General features: G+C 42.3%; 2 protein-coding genes across 5 annotated transcripts in view; both read right to left on the bottom strand.

The window, feature by feature from the left end:
* EPHX1 (epoxide hydrolase 1) overlaps positions 1-781 on the bottom strand; it is a 47,308-nt gene extending 46,527 nt beyond the window's left edge. For all 3 annotated transcript variants that reach the window (XR_013948909.1, XR_013948910.1, XM_080586306.1), the window contains exon 1: positions 10-781. The gene's annotated coding sequence lies outside the window, so the exon portion shown is untranslated. The remainder of the gene's footprint in view (positions 1-9) is intronic.
* A 5,762-nt stretch (positions 782-6,543) lies between these two features.
* On the bottom strand, positions 6,544-14,918 carry SRP9 (signal recognition particle 9). 2 transcript variants are annotated; one of them, XM_080586322.1, is made up of 3 exons: positions 13,772-13,929; positions 11,619-11,687; positions 6,544-9,052 (listed from the first exon to the last, which is right to left on the bottom strand). In XM_080586322.1, exons 1-3 carry the CDS (start codon positions 13,841-13,843, stop codon positions 8,933-8,935), a joined length of 261 nt encoding a protein of 86 aa, XP_080442448.1. In that variant the 5' UTR covers positions 13,844-13,929; the 3' UTR covers positions 6,544-8,932. The 2 variants fall into 2 exon arrangements, with proteins under 2 accessions (XP_080442448.1, XP_080442447.1); XM_080586321.1 differs by lacking the exon at positions 6,544-9,052 and adding an exon at positions 9,710-9,880 and having other exon boundaries at positions 13,772-14,918.
* Positions 14,919-16,226: the final 1,308 nt, after the last annotated feature.

Below are 16,226 nucleotides of genomic sequence, written 5' to 3'. Positions count from 1 at the left end.
CGCCGTTACCTGCCGCGGCCCGAGCCGGCACGGGGCTCGCCCTCCGGCTCCCCCGGGCGAGGGCACGGGGCAGCCGGGGCCGCTCCGCCGGCAGCCCGCTGGGAGATGTAGTCCTGCCGCGGGGGCGGGGAGCGCCGGGGCTCGGGCAGCAGCCGGAGCCCTCCCCGGCCGCACCGGGGCTGAAGGAGCACCGATAGCCGAGTCTTCGGCCCAGCGAAGCAGAATGTGCTGCCGTAATGCCAGAATCGAGGCACGGCCAAGTAGCAACTGATGCTGAGCTTCCTAAAGTACTTCTCAGTCAACCTCCCCAGCACGCGCTGAGCTCTGAGGCACAAACTCCTCCACCTCCCCAGCTACTGCTCTGGGCAGAGGAGCGAGGTGCCTCACGGAAGGACCAGGCAGACAACGCGTCTTGTAGGGGTGCTTCTCCCCTGAACCTGTGCCCTCCAAGGCCTGCCTTCCAAACCCAGTCAGAGAGCTCAGGCCAAGACCCCAGGAGATCAGGCTGTAGCGACTAATCCCGACAGTAAGGACATAGCGAGCAACTTAAAATTCTTTATTGGCCCTTCCAGGTCATTCCACTCGATCCGTTTTCACCTACCACTTCACTCTAATCTCACTTTCTCCATTACCTGCAGGCCATCTCTATTCTGTTTTAATTGCTAATTAAAATTTAATTGCTTATTAATTGCAAACAGACTTGTGATCCCAGACAAGGATTCCTTTCTCCCTCACATCTTTCAACCTCTTCTACTCAATCATCCCAGTCTGCTCAGAGTCATCCTTTGTCCAAAAGAGTGTTTAGTGGAGCTTTTATGCTCTTTTGCTATGAACAGCAATAGTAATTGCTGTTAAATCAGGTTACTTTTGGAATTTAAAGCAGCATGTGTCCAATCTATTCTGAAAGTAAGGCTTGTCTTGATCGTTTTCTTCTTGCACACCAAGCATGCTGGCTTCGAGTTCTGCCCTTTCAGGGGCATCTATCCTCACCAACAGCTCCATGCTACTTTTCTTGAGATGCCAAGTGCAAATTCTTTAACTATTAGTTTTTCTGCACTTGAACAGTATTAAGCACACCATGCTTCTGGATCATGAGCAGGACTCTTAGACCCTGTGGCCATAGCAGTAGTTAACAGCAACGGGCAAGTAAGTTACCTCAATCATACAGAGAGCAGAGGAAGGTTACACCAGGTCAGCTCTTTACCTGCTTTCCTCTTAACTGGAACTGTTTGGGCCATTTTCTGTGAAATCTGTACAACTTCCACAGACTATCAAAGGAAAATAGAGATGCATATATCACTAAAACTAAACTCCCCAGTCCAGCATTCCTTAAAATTATTTTTGCTTTAGACCCTAGAGCTGAGACAGAGGAGCATTATAACCATGTTTAAAGAGCTGGTGTTTGTTAACAGCAAACAAAAATTAGGGGAAGGGTATGGCCGTGGTAGAAACTTACAGGACCAGTAGTGTGAGTGAAACTGCAGAGAGCTTTGACTAAGGATCATATAAACACAGAGAAACTGAAAACTGTGCATGTGGTTATAGAACAGCTTTTATCTTACAATATACGGAACTATTTTTTAAAAGACAAATTGATGAGAAATTACTATAGATAATTGCTAATATCTAAACATCATGAGTTGCAGACTGGGAGACAGTCATCTGCCAAATGAAATAATGTAAAGTAGTATGTAATTTGCATTACAGGAAAGTAAATTAATTGCTATAATGTAGATAGATATGCCAGAACAGGGTTTGAGCTGAAGAAACTTCTCATTTGCTAAAGCCTAAGTGCTCTATTTGATATCCAGAAAAATATTTTCTTTTACTGAATAAGGAACTTGGTCATGCAGTTTATTATTAATGTCTGACACCTACACATGTAGTCTTCACAAATGTGACAATGCAGAATCTCCCTCTACTGCAGCTCAGATTTGAGAAAAAAAATCTGCTATTAAATCCACAAGCAGAAGAAAGTAAAGATGCAAACGTGTAACATTCCTCTTACAAAGAAAAGTCACCATGGTCAACTACAAAGAGAAAATAAGATGAATATGTCTTAAAGATCGAAAGAGAAAGAGGTTTAAAATAAATGGAAAAGAAGAAAGGAATGAAGAGTCAGAAAATAAGGAAGCTTAATACAGAAGTCAAAAGAATGAGGAAGTAAAACACATTTCTCTGATTATGAAATCAAAATGGCCCATTCTCACCGTCACTGAAATCATACCCAGTAGGTGTTGCAGTGTTTGCAAGTGTTTCTGTGAGTGGCCGTCTGAATATGTTCTGGAGGCACCTTAAGAATTTACCAGTTTGGAGCTATTGCACGTTGGACAGTTGCTATTGTGGTCATACACGCCTTTCAACACGCTGATCCCTCTTAACACCGCCCACCATTACAAGAATTACAACAGTTTTATAAAACTGTGAAATACTCCTAATTGTGTGTTCAGTTCTGGTTACTCTGTTTGAGAGGCCACCAGGGAGCTGTAGCCTTTAGAGAGAAAATCATCTACAATCCTTGGTTCTACACTGTTGAGTACTATCCATATGAACAATACTGAAATAAATTCAGTCACAGCCAGTTTTTTAGGTAAAGATTGCAAGGCATGTACATTATAGAGCATTTAATGGGACAGACATAAGGTTTTTACAAACAAATTAAGGAAATTACAAAATGCAAGTTATTTAGGCTCTCTAAGCCAACCTAACTGGTGGCTTTTCACTCCCATTGTTCTCAGCCCTTCTGGGAGCTCCCATATCCTGTCTTTTACCACCTCAAGCACTCATCTAACCTTCTGTGAAACCATCTCAGCACACAAATCAGGGACAATACCAAACCAGCAGGTCTCCAGAACATTAAGTTTTCTGAAGCACTGGTAAACTGAAATGGTTCAGTTGGGGCTGTGAGGCACACTAGAGCCAGTGCGATGGAGTGCCAGGAATCAGCAGCCAGCTGTATTATGACCTAGCCAGGTACAGAATCCCAATCTTTGCACATTTATTAGATGAACGCGGAATATTGCTGCAGTGGTTAGGAAGGTATTTGAAAAGTAGCTGTTTGCTCTCACAGAATCACAGAATCACACAGAATCACAGAATCGTCTAGGTTGGAAGAGACCTCCAAGATCACCTAGTCCAACCTCTGACCTAACACTAACAAGTCCTCCATTAAACCATATCACTAAGTTCAACATCTAAACGTCTCTTAAAGACCTCCAGGGATGGTGACTCAACCGCTTCCCTGGGCAGCCCATTCCAATGCCTAACAACCCTTTCGGTAAAGAAGTTCTTCCTAATATCCAACCTAAAGCTCCCCTGGCGCAACTTTAGCCCATTCCCCCTCGTCCTGTCACCAGGCACGTTGGAGAATAGACCAGCCCCTACCTTGCTACAGCCTCCTTTAAGGTACCTATAGAATGCGATAAGGTCGCCCCTGAGTCTCCTCTTCTCCAGGCTGAACAATCCCAGCTCCCTCAGCCGCCCCTCGTAAGACTTGTCCTCCAGACCCCTCACCAGCTTCGTTGTCCTTCTCTGGACTCTCTCGTTGAAACACATTGAAAACATGGTTGGTTATTAGCATATTTAAATACAGTCATGTGTTAAGTGGTCCTGCTATATGACCAACACACAGGTTTTTCCACGGGTATAAGCCCTGGTGAATCTTTCTTATTTCTTTGGCTACTGTCCTCAACTACCAGGTAGCAGTGCCATAGAAAATTTGTTACAAAACAAAACAAACTTCCAACAGTCAGACGCTAACTGAAAGGTCAGCTTCCCCCTTGACTCCAAATTTAAAAGGTATCTTTTATGGCAATTTAAAGACATTGACTTTCACGTTCACGAGTCTGAAGCATTAGTTCATCTGCTGACTCCCTAAAGGAACAGATGTCCTTGGGAGTTAACAGCTTTAAGACACGCTCAGAATTTGCCAGTGTTCATTTGTCAGTGCCCTGAGACAAGCCTTTAATCTTTTAGCCACACAATGATAACTATATTATAGACGGATATACATATATGCATCAGCAACCTGCTTAAAATATATCTATAGTCCTTTTATGAAGATATCACTTGTAGACAAAAAATGAACCCAATGTGCTAATACAACTTCAAAGGAAACAAAACAAATAAAAAACCTCTCCCTGACCTCTCAGTATGATTAATGTTTTAAGTTCTAACAAAATGACTAAAAGGGGACAGACAAATGTGAGCACACAATCAAAATTTGCTACAAAAACAAAGCAAAATATCCGTAACAGTGGTCTTGATTTAAATAGAAAACACTTTCATAAAAGCCATCATTACAGTAGTAGAGAAACAATGTACTCTTTGTTTTATAATATCAAAACGTCCAAAAACTAGGAACTGTCTTCATGGGGGGTACTAATAGGCTGAGCATAAGGCTGTTGCTAGGACCCTGGCCATTTTTTCAAATATGAGCACTCAGACATGCCACGAATTACCGAAGATGTTTTTAAGAATGACCAAAAATAATTATATTCTCAGTTACGGGACTCCAAGAACACCTGTAACTAACTTAGGCGCATCATAAGAAATAAACACGTATATACACCAGAAGCAAAGACCATGTTCAACATAGTGCCTGCACCAGCCTGAAGGCAACTAACTCTGCTGTCACGTTGCGACTGTGTTTTTATTGGGTCAGTCCTCAAGACTTTAGTTTTACATGGTCCAATTTAAGCCCACATTCTCCTGACAGCTTTTAGTGTTACAACAGCCAAAGCACACTTGCAGGGGCTAATGAAAAACTATGCTTTGTATTCTGCTGAGTAACTATTCTGCTCCTAAAATACCACAGCATCATTCTCATCTCAGGAACACCTCTACAGACTGAAAAGCCCATCTGCCTTCCATGCATGGTAATTCAAATGAGATAATTCAGCCCCATACAAGCTAGGGAGCTTTATCTGGAAGTCAGTCTGAAGAGTCTACTAACTGTAAAGGTAGCAACAGATGAAAGGTATGTTTTTACGTCATCTCCAGCAACAAAGACGATTCAACTCTTGCCTGTATTTAAATACCCGTCTTTGAGCTTTCAAGGCCTGTGTAAAAGATAAACATCTATATAAACAAACAGTTGCATTACCTTGAGTCATGCAGCGTCTACCTTTAAAGCGGTATCAAGTTTTCAGAATAGACACCTCCATGTCTTGGGAATCAAATCACTATTAACTTAAGCAAAATGTAGATGTGGTTCTTCACAGACTAGACATTTCTTAAAAAAAAAAAAAGAAAGAAAGAAAAAAGAAAACAGAAAGTCGTTAGTGGTACCATTCTTAAAGAATCTTTACAAGAAGGCTCCTTAGATATGCTTGACCAAAACAACTTTGTTTCGGTCATTTGAAGGTACCTTAGCACAGTGCATTGTACAAAGAATAATACTGTCTTCAACCATGATCCCACTCCCTAAGGTCCCCCGCTAATGCTCAGAGTCTCTTGAAGAAATAGGACTGTTGCAGAATCTGGTCTCTAGATGAGAATAACGTACATAGAAAATAAAAGCCACATGTCAGCTATTTGCTATATATTCTTTGTTCTACTTTAGATATCAAGCACCATTTAAAAGATGGCTATTTCTGTGTTATATCTTTCCCTAAGAAAGGAAAAGAAAGGAAAAAAGCACAGGTACATTGGAGGACAATACTGTGATATCATCCTCACTTAATAGGAGTGAAGTGAGATTTGTATAGCATAAGGGCCAACATGCTTTCCAGATGATGTATTCCCTTACAAAATCAACCTATTGTAATAAGTAATCATCAAAGTCTTCCTGAGCATGTCAGGCAGACACCAAGGTTCCTTCACATTTATTACAGCAAAACAGTAATACAGCAATATATACAGTAATATTCAATAATATTACCCACTTTTTTACACTGCAGGAAGGAACTTGGAGAGGTAAAATATAGTTATTTTGACAAGTTATAGCATTCTTAGAAGCACTTGTTTGACTTCAATTCTATTTCCCATTTTCACAGGCTCAAGCACAAAAGCACCTAATTTTCCAGAATAAATCTGATGCTCTTCAAAGTGTTAGTTCAGGACTTTGGTGAAAAGCAAAGCATAAGCATCTCTAAACCCAAACTTTTGTGACCAATTCTCACTACCACAGATAACTTAGGGATCTTCCTGTAATCCAGAATATGCTTATAGAACAGACTATATATTCAGAAGCTCAGAATTAAAACCTCTAAAGGAAAAGACCCATATTGTTTATTACACTGTGCTCGCAGAATGAAACAGTTGCTGAAGATGACTAAGATGCAGCAACAAAACAAGAGAGGAAGAGAAAACATTTTTTTTTTAATCATTCCACTTCTGCTGCAAAGGTCACCTATTACTGCACAAGTTACCTATCCGCTCCTGTAATTGGTGTAAACTGCCAGCTGGGAAACAGAAACATTTGGTGATAATGCTGGGCTGCCAAATTCCGTGCTTCAAATGCAGATAGAATCAATCACTCTTTGGTGCAGCAGCAGACGTATTAAGCTGATTTTTCATCACATATCAATGGACACCTTCAGGTAGTTGGCAATATGATGGGCTAACCCATTGACAAAGTTTTATTAGGATACAGTGACTACAGTACAATGCACACATGCATACCATACTCTCAGCAAGAGCAAAAGCAAGAAAAAGAAGCTTTGAGTTCACAGCATTTCTACTATCCTACAAACAGTACCAAAGTAGTTGAAAACTCCAGGATAAAGTCAAGAAACATGTCCTTTTTCTAAAGGACCTACAAAAACCTTTTTTGTTTTTAAGCAATAGCTTTATCAATATTCTTGTTCATTATAATTGCATGTTACCATCTGCATTTTTCTGCACGTATTTGGAGAACAAGCCGAGTAACCAATACCCTTAAGAAACTAGTATTAATATTTCCATATAGTTTTACAGAAATAATTTCTAAATTTAGAAAACTAGAAATCCATTTCCTTGCCTCTTTTCCTTAAAAACTGCTCCTGTAATCCCCCCTCAACTAGTCAGCAGTGGTCCCCTCTAAAACCTGTTTAAGCCTTTCAGCCCCTTGCTGCATCAAGTCTGCCTGCAGTTCTCTTTCTCTCTACTTTTATCCTTCATGCACAAGCAAATACCACTCAAGCCCTTCTGTACCTTAGCTTAGAGCAGACATCTAAGTGACAAACTGATTTATAAGAGATGGCCAAAAATTACACTGATAGAGCTGCAGCCGTTATACCTGTCAACAGCTTAAAGCTTACTGTGTGACTTCTGTATAGCAACCATACATACTGTAGAACAGTGCTTTAGGTTATTAGGTTAAAATCATTTAAATACTTAATATTTAATTGCATGTATTAAGACAATAATTTGGAACACCAATTAAAATCCTCAGCATCACAGTTTAATTATGAACAAAGCTTAGCATTCTCTCCGGATTCATCTGTATTTCAAAAAACAATCCAAAAGAAAAAAAACATTACACGTCAGTCACACCTACATACTAGAATTTGGAGTAGCCACCAGCAATTCAGCACTCAATTTTCCAACAGTATGCAACATTGTATGATCAGCTGAATGGGTGGTATTCTCATACAATATTCAAGCCTCAGTTTTGGTTTGAGTCCTTGGAAAATATGGGAATTCCACTGCTTCTGAGTAGCACAATTATTTTTATGTAAGTGAGAACAGGTAGTTATTTAAGAGGGCTGTTTTATTATATTTAAATGCCAGCACAGACAAGTCTTTGTACAGCTCTGTTTTGCTTTCATGGCTTAATAGCATAATTACATTAAAAAAACATCTGGTTTTAGGTATGCAAAGCCTAGTTAAAGCAAGTATCAATTTCAGCTACTGGGTCGTCAAGCAAAAAGCCTTTGCAAAAGACAGCTAAAGTTTCCATCACCCTACCAGAGGCAACAATGGGAAAAAGTCTAAGCCACATGAGCATTCATCTATTTTTGTCAGCAGCAGTTAAGTATTTATTAAGTTGGTTTTCATCCATTTTTTTCAGTTGGCTGACATCCATCTGCCACATATAACATTTGAAAATGCAGTTAGCAAGCTGCTAAAATGACGACCCCGGAGAGCGTTTGGTTGCATTTTTCTATTAACATAATAGGCAACAGTTTCTAGAATATGTCTTGCTGATATTCTTCGCCTGAGGCAAGGATGGAAAAGGTTCCCCCTGCTAGTATAAAATAGTTCAAGTACTGGAAAAAAAGCTTCTGATATTTTATATCAGTATTTGCATAACATGAAAAACTATCTGCTTGAGTATTGCTAGGTAACTGCAAAAATCTAAGTGTTACTTTAAGGTTTTAAATAGAGAAGTTTAATTATTTAGCCAATAACAGTTCTACAGACCGCATCACTGATACTGTTACACAACATATGACCAAGATCAATACAAAGATCTAAAATCCTGCTAGTGACAGTGTTAGTATACATTGGCAATTTTAACGTTTCAATTCAGAAAACACCCATTCTTCTACCCTCCCCCCCCCCAAATATATCATTTATGTAAATATTTATTAGATCCAGTCATCATGCTACAGTATTCGGTTAATAAACCTCACTGTAAGAATACATCAGCATAACATTTGAACACAATGAAATCTATATGAAATTTTATCGCAACTTTCCAGAAATACACGTATGGGCCATCAAAATCAGGCAAAAGTACTATACATTTGTAAAGATTTGTCTTCTTAACATACTTAGTGTGTAAGAATAGTTTCTTGTTCAATTCCCAAAAATAAATATAAGCTTTCGATTGAAAGCATTTATTTTCATAGTTTTCCAAAGTGGAGTCTGGGGAAGAAAATACTTCAGACTTGTCAGCTTGTCCACTTCAGTACATCAAAGCATCTCCTGTCCCACTATTCATTCAATTCAGAGATATTTTCTTCCAGTGAAATATGACTGGAGCATTCATTTTCTTTTCAGCAATTCAGTCTGTTTCCATGGCAGCACTGCGGGATTCCTTAGACACCATGAGTCGCATTAGCTGGCTATGGAATTTCTCGATCTTCTTTACGTCTTGCGCTTGGTCTGTTCTATACAGCAGACACTGGAAGAGAAAGTTGTTTAATATCAGATTTCACTTGCACTACTTTTATCCTGTTCATAGTTGCAACAAATTTGTGCCTGAACACACAAAAGGTGGTAAGTACTTAAATGCTGATTTGTGGCATTTGGTTACCATGAGGCAGCACCAATACAAGCCTACCGTCTTTTAAATTTTAAGCACAGATGTATATGTATTAAGTTTTCTCAGAGGCTCTTGCCTTCCATTTCAAAAGTAGTGAAGCTCATCATTTTGAGAGTGTCTTCTCTCTCAAAAAAGGTGCTAAAACTTGCATTTTAAAACTGTCTTTAAGGACACCCTTGTTCAGGCTTAAAATCTACTACGTTTAGATAACAAAATTACTCTCTGTTGTGGTTTAACCCGGCTGGCAGCTAAACACCACACAGCCGCTCGCTCACCCTCCCCCCTCCCTCTCTGGGATGGGGGAGAGAAACGGGAAAGTGAAGCCGGTGAGTTGAGATAAAGACAGTTTATTAAGACAGGAATATAATAATAACAATAATAATAATAGTGATAATGATAATAGTATTAATAATAATAATGTGTAAGAAACAAGTGATGCACAATGCAATTGCTCACCACTCGCTGACCGATGCCCAGCCTATCCCCGAGCAGCCGGCCCCCCCACCCCGGCCAGCCACCCCTATATATTGTTTAGCATGACGTCAGATGGTATGGAATACCCCTTTGGCCACTTTGGGTCAGCTGTCCTGGGTCTGTCCCCTCCCAGCTCCTGCTGCACCCCCAGCCTGCTCGCTGGCAGGACAGAGCGAGAAGCCGAAAAGTCCTTGGCCTGGTGTAAACACTGCTCTGCAACAATTAAAACATCAGCATGTTATCAGCGCTCTTCTCATCCTAATCCAAAACATAGCACCCTACCAGCTACTAGGAGGAAAATTAACTCTGTCCTAACTGGAACCAGGACACTCTCCTATTCTCTATTCTGAAAGTGAATACACACTGCCAGCGACATAAAAACAGTTCCGTATTTCCTAGTGAAGAGGATCCCCTACCCCAAGCAAAATCTGTTTGAGACGGTTCTAAACAGTGAAAATATCTGATTAAGATAAAGAGAAATTATTTCACGTTACAAGCCTGTAAATGCAAAAGGAACAAGAGTAATATCAGGGATTGATCATAAAAAGGCTGCTTAGGATTTTTTTGCATGATAATAATTTCTTATGCTTGTACACGATAAGCATGGCTGTTCAGGCCTATTTAATAATAATAATAAAAAAAAAAACAATGGTCCATCCTTCAGTGCCCTCAACACAGCAACTTTTGCCAGCAATAAACTATTTTAATTCAGAGACAAAGAATAGAAAAAAAGTTTGATTTTTCCTTAGTTCTGCAGTTAGCAGCAAAGAAACCCTCTCTTCTCTCCCTTTATAGAAAGGGAACGAACAATTCAAACAGCGTAACAGCCTCTCACGACAGGCAGCACATAAGGAGGTCTATAACTGAAAACAGCTGGAAGTTCACAAACCACCCGACTCCAGTCTTCCACCATGGAAGGTATCAACTGACCTGTCCTTCACTGGCTTGTTACCAGAGCCCCATTTTCAACACCTCACCCACTGTAAGCCCTATTATCCCATCTAGAAGTGTCGTTACTGAAGTTTTGCATCTTTCCCGGATGTTGGAAATACCAATGCCAGACTACTTTTTCCCAGAAAGGAGAAATCTGATTTTTCCAAATCTGAACCCAAGAGAAGGGCATACTAATTACTGATGGTTACTCAGACTGCAGAACAACTGGGCTTTAACATCACTAGCACCAGGAACATGCTGCTGGTGTGCACATGCAAATCCATTTCTACCTGCTGTCTACATCTCATATCCTAACTTCAAACATTTCTAAGTGCTATTTAGAACAAGAGCAATCAATAAATGCAGCTGCTCCATTGCCTTGTACAGCAACCACTGAAAGTGCGCTGCAAAAATCTGCGTTACAGGTATGTAGCACAAGTTCTGCTGAATGCATAACAAATGGTTATGGCACCATAACATTATTTCAGAAGATGGGACCTCTGAAGTGCAAGTGAATCTTGCAGTTCAGTCTGGTACCACTCCAGCATCTCCTCATCACAAAGCAGCAGATAACCCTACAGTTTCAAGTTGTCACCGCTCCGAGCAGGTTGAAAGGACTGAACTCTCACTAGTAAACAGCTGTTTGAAGATGATCCTTATGCACTTAATTGGAAGCTACCAACGTAGTTCCATGAAGAACTTTCAGATGGAGAGAGGGTCTAAGATTTTTGTAATGCTCTTTTCCTTGTTTTCATAGAATCCTAACAACTACATTAAGACCTCTAAAAAACACTTAAGTGTTCAAATTTCCACTGGATTATGCAGAGTTGAACACAGATCAGCATATGTCACAGACAGAAACTAAGGAAATCTGAGCAAAATTAGTTTTTTTTTTTTTTTTAGAAAACCCCCACGTGCTCAAGACAAGGGTTCATAAGCTGACAGCTGACTGACAGCAAAGCACAAGTCCTTGAGAGGTACAGTACGCCTTTTAAAGGGAACTATGTTCTTTACTTACAGCTACATCATCCGTTACTTTGATACAGAGGTTCCCATCACAGTGTCGGTATTTGAGAACAACCCGCACCTGAAATGACAAACATTTTACAAATTAACATCTATAAATTAACATCTATTACCATCACAACATATCTGAGGGAAGACTGCCCAAATTCAGACTGCCTTTTACTGAAGTTATATACTGCTTCACCGTTTCACTACCTCTTGGTGGTCCTCAGCTCCACTGTCCGCAAACCTTACAGCCAGGGTGGTTTAGAAGTTGCATCACCACATTTCCTTGCCTAACACGCTAAATCAGTATTACAGTAATGTCAGTGAGCTTTACATAGGGCACGTTCAAAACCACCGTAAGTACAGCAATGGCATGACTCCTGCAATTTACTTACAAGACACCCACTCGCCATCTATCCCACTTAGAAAAAGTGAAAGAAAAGTTATGTTTATAGACAAGAAACACTCAGGAAAATAGTTCTATGTGAAGACTTGAAAAGGATCTGCTGAGTGGGGTAAACTCAACATTAGGTACTGTAGAAGAAAAAATGTAAAGTGTTGTGTAAATGCTGTATTTCCAGTCACTGCAGTTAATTCAATAGCAACATTAAAGCCTATAGACAGGCTTGAAGCATTATAAGACTTTTACAAGTGGAAAGGGAAGATACAAGAATAACATTTTTAGAGTAATTAAAACCAAAGCACTGAAGAGAGTTCTTTGAAATTAAACTGCTTTCAAGACTCAACAAGGTTACACTTGAAGTCAGAAAGCAAGCATTCAGCTTGTCACTAAAAATAATTCCTACTGTAGTAACCTGCCCTGAGATTCAGTCTACCCATAGCCCTTCTGGACTCTCAAATTACACAAGTTCTCCAAAACACTGTGATAAAAATCAACACTCTCAGCATTTGACTGAGCATTAAATGCTTCCTACTGAATGCAGAACTGGCCAAGGAGATTTCTTATCTACTGTTTCTAGTGTCAGCTAGCATTAGTATACTATCTAGAAGGAAACCAACTTGTGCTTTTGAGAACATTCTGAATTAAAACAACTCTTGCTATAAAGAGATCTTTGTCATACAGTGACCTGCTATATCATCAACCACCATCTTGACTACAAAATACGTTTTAAGATTTCTGCTCTGAGATGGATCTCTTCACAAGTTTATCCTTCTTGTTTACAAGTTTATCCTTCTTGTTTAAGAAACAGTCTTCCTCTGGCCACAACAACTAACTAAATCTCTCAACTGAGCAAGCCCGGAATCAGGACAGGGGCTGTTGCAAACAGACGTGCATTATCTTGCTCCCACAAAAGGCAAGACCACTCACTACCAAGCTTAATCAGCCCCAAAAGAACACAGACGCATCTCCCACAGGTCTTACTCTTCCTTCAGTTCCTTGAAGAGTGTGATTGTGCATGAAAGCTTCTCAAGCTAGCTCCCCTACAAGTTAGAAGGAGAGTACCAGGGCCTACGCAATCTTTTTCATAAGGGGGAAAGCAACTCCTGGCTGTGCTGACACCCTTCCCAAACTCTTCACTTAATTAGATACTGCAGAGCATAAGAGGGTACAACACAACAGTTTACTTTATTATCAGTAGATGAATGACAATTGCACACGAAGGGGGCATTTATGCTAATTAAAGACAGACATGCTACTTCTAGAGGTTCTATTCCATTCCTCTATTCCACTTCTAGAGGTTCTGTGTCCCCTACTTCGGGTGAACAAAACTAAGTCCTTTTTGCTGATGTCTTCTCAGGCTTATGACTCCCACATTACCTTTTGCACTGCTTTTTTGGCCAAAATGTTTGCAAGGCTGAAGCTTGCTCAAACCGTATACCTAAAAAAAAGTTACCAAACCCGAGAGCAGTCATATAGCAAGAAGTGAATTCCTAGAGCAACTGTTCTTTAGGAAACAACCCCCTGAAGCAACGCTGCAGGTAATAACACAACCCGTGAGCTAATAAACGCTTTCTTTCGGTTTTTAGTGAGAAAAATTCAAAGGGACACGGCTTCACAGCCGAAGGACACCACAGCGAGAGCGCCGGAGCCACGGAGCCGTCCCCGCCGCCAGCCGGGGCCTCACCCGAGGCCCGCCGAGGCTCCCCCGGGGCCCTGCTCAGGCTCGAGGTGGGGCGGCGGCGGCGGCCCTTGCTCACCTTCATGGGGTCGGCGAGGTAGAGCTTCTCGGCGGCGCGGGTGAACTCCTCCCAGGCCTGGTAGTGCGGCATGGCGCGGCGCGTCCCCCTACTCCCGCTGCCCCGGCCGGCGGCAAGATGGCGCCCGCGGCGGGCGTCGCGTCGGCGCAAGAGGCCGCCTCCCATTGGCCGGCGGGAAGCGGCCGCCCAATCACGAAGCGCGTGACTCAGAGATCGCGGCCCCGCCAGCGGGGCGCGCGGCCGACACAGCGACCCCAGCAGGCGAGGCGGGGCGCGGTGGGGGGGGAGAGAGAGAGGCCTCCCGCGAGCCTCCCGCAGGGTTACGGGTTCGAATCCCGCAGCAGCTTGCCGCTGGGCACCGCACGAGCAGGCACCACCGGGACTCGTCCGGGTCAGGCTCGGGCCGTCTCCTCGCACGCTGAGGTGTCCAGGCCTCGAGGTGGTGTCTGTGTCCCGGTCACAAATAGCCGTGAAGGCGTGCCTGGGGCCGGGGACCAACCCTCAGGGCGCCGGAGGGCGAGCTGGGCGCAGACGTGAGGTTGGCTCCGCAGGAACGAAGCGGTTTGCTTCTCGAGGTTGAACCCGGTCCAAGTTCTCCCGGCTGGAAGGCCCTTTGTTCGGCGGGAGGGTGGCTCCACGCTGAACAAAAGCGTGCTGGAAAAAAAAACACCGGGCGGCTCCGGGCCGCCGGGCTTTCAAAGGGCTCCGGCCGGCGGCTGTGAGGGCGGCTGGGTCCGGCCCGAGGCTGGGAACCACGGCGTTACGCGGGGGAATCCCGCTTTTCATGTATTTTACGTGTGAATAAAGCATTTACAGAAAGCTGACTAAAATTAATCTCAGAAAAGAGAGAGAGAAAAAAAATCCAGGATTTCTCCTGTGGGAATTCCCAGCCCCATGTCGGTAGGTGACCTCGCAGCCGGCGCGCTGCTGGGCTGCCTGTCGCAAACCTGAAGTAACCGACGGCAAACACAAAACATTGCAGCCTGCTATTACCTGTTTCTGTTACCAGAAGCTCCAGATAATTACTCACGATTTCATGTTACTGTTACTGAACTGAGGAAACTGTGGCCAAACAAACTGGCAAGTTTAGGGCAGATCTGCTGGTGAGGGGACAAATCGCGCAGACCATCCCAGTCTCCACTAGCAACACTGGGAAATGCCAGCTGTAGTTATTTCGACCGCAAAAGGCGCAGTAGATGCAGGGGAGAGTGAGGAAACATGGCACAGAAATAAAAGGGTGGATGGGAGGTAAGGGGAGAAAAACTAGAATGAATTTCCCTGAGTCAGTAAAGCAGAAAATAGTTGTTACTGTGGAGATCGACTTCGGAAAAGTCTGCGGTGATTAGACAGCCAAACTTTAATAAATTGCAACTTGTGGGTGTTATGTGGTCTAAACAATTCCGCTTAAAGGGTTTTGCACCAATGTGTGAAGACTGAGCAGTGGAAAGGCTCAGGACTTTTCTTTCCAGAACTGCTCGCAGAGTTTTGATGCAACACGGAGAACCCAGCTTCAGAAACTTAGGAGTTGTCTCTCAGAGGGGCTGATAATCAACAGCTCTAATCAAAGGTGATAGATGTATCAATAGGGTCTAAAGTAATTCAGCCAAACACAGAACCTAACCTAGAGGGAGCATTTCTCTACCATCTTACATTTTGCATAGCCATTTATAACTGCAGAGTAGGAATTGCTTTTGGTAGTGTTTTACAGACGCATAGGGTTGTAAATATGTGAAAATGAAAGGTGTGGGGAGTGCAAAACCTGTAACGCACCTAGTTCATAGAACCATAGCTCAACAAATTTGGATCCAGGTTTTTAAGTGGGATACGGGTATTTTCTTCCTGAAGGAGGTGTCCCAGTTTTGGGCTGTGTAGTCAGGAGCACCTTGGGGTTGATTTTCAGAGGATTTTCATTTTGACTCAAATGTTCAGGATCCTTTATGTGTTCTGTGATGCAAGAACTGGCTTAAGAGTTTGCCAATGCCCAGCTCTTAGCCCCAAAATTCATGCAATGTAACAGAGGTAATGTAATTAGCAATTCAAGCTAATGTAAGGGAGTAAGATTAGAAAAAAAAATATGCATTTTTTTTTCCTTAACCCAGATGATTTCTGAGATCCATTTTAGGATCTAACTTCTCAAACTATTACATGTACAAAACTCTGAAGGTGACAAGCTGAAGCAGCCAGGGCAAGGAACAGAGAGGGATTTCTTAATTTGACGTTATCTCTGAAGAAAATGTAGAGTGTCATTATGGCAGTTGTATACAGTCCTATGTACAGTTCCACATAGCCTGTTGTTGACTTCAGATCTTAAGGATTTCCTATTCCCTTCCACCACCACCACCTGTGGCTCCACAGTTGTGCTGCCCCAGCTGTTTGTAACTCTGAGCTGGGGATCATACCGATGATCTGATTTGGATTAAAAGTAGCACTGTTTTAGTTACAGGTTTAAAAACCG

Source organism: Anser brachyrhynchus, assembly GCF_964034855.1.
Source record: "Anser brachyrhynchus genome assembly, chromosome: 3".
NCBI classification, from domain to species: Eukaryota; Metazoa; Chordata; class Aves; order Anseriformes; family Anatidae; genus Anser; species Anser brachyrhynchus.
The sequence above is the reverse complement of the archived record's forward strand: the minus strand, read 5'-3'. Positions and strand labels throughout refer to the sequence as shown.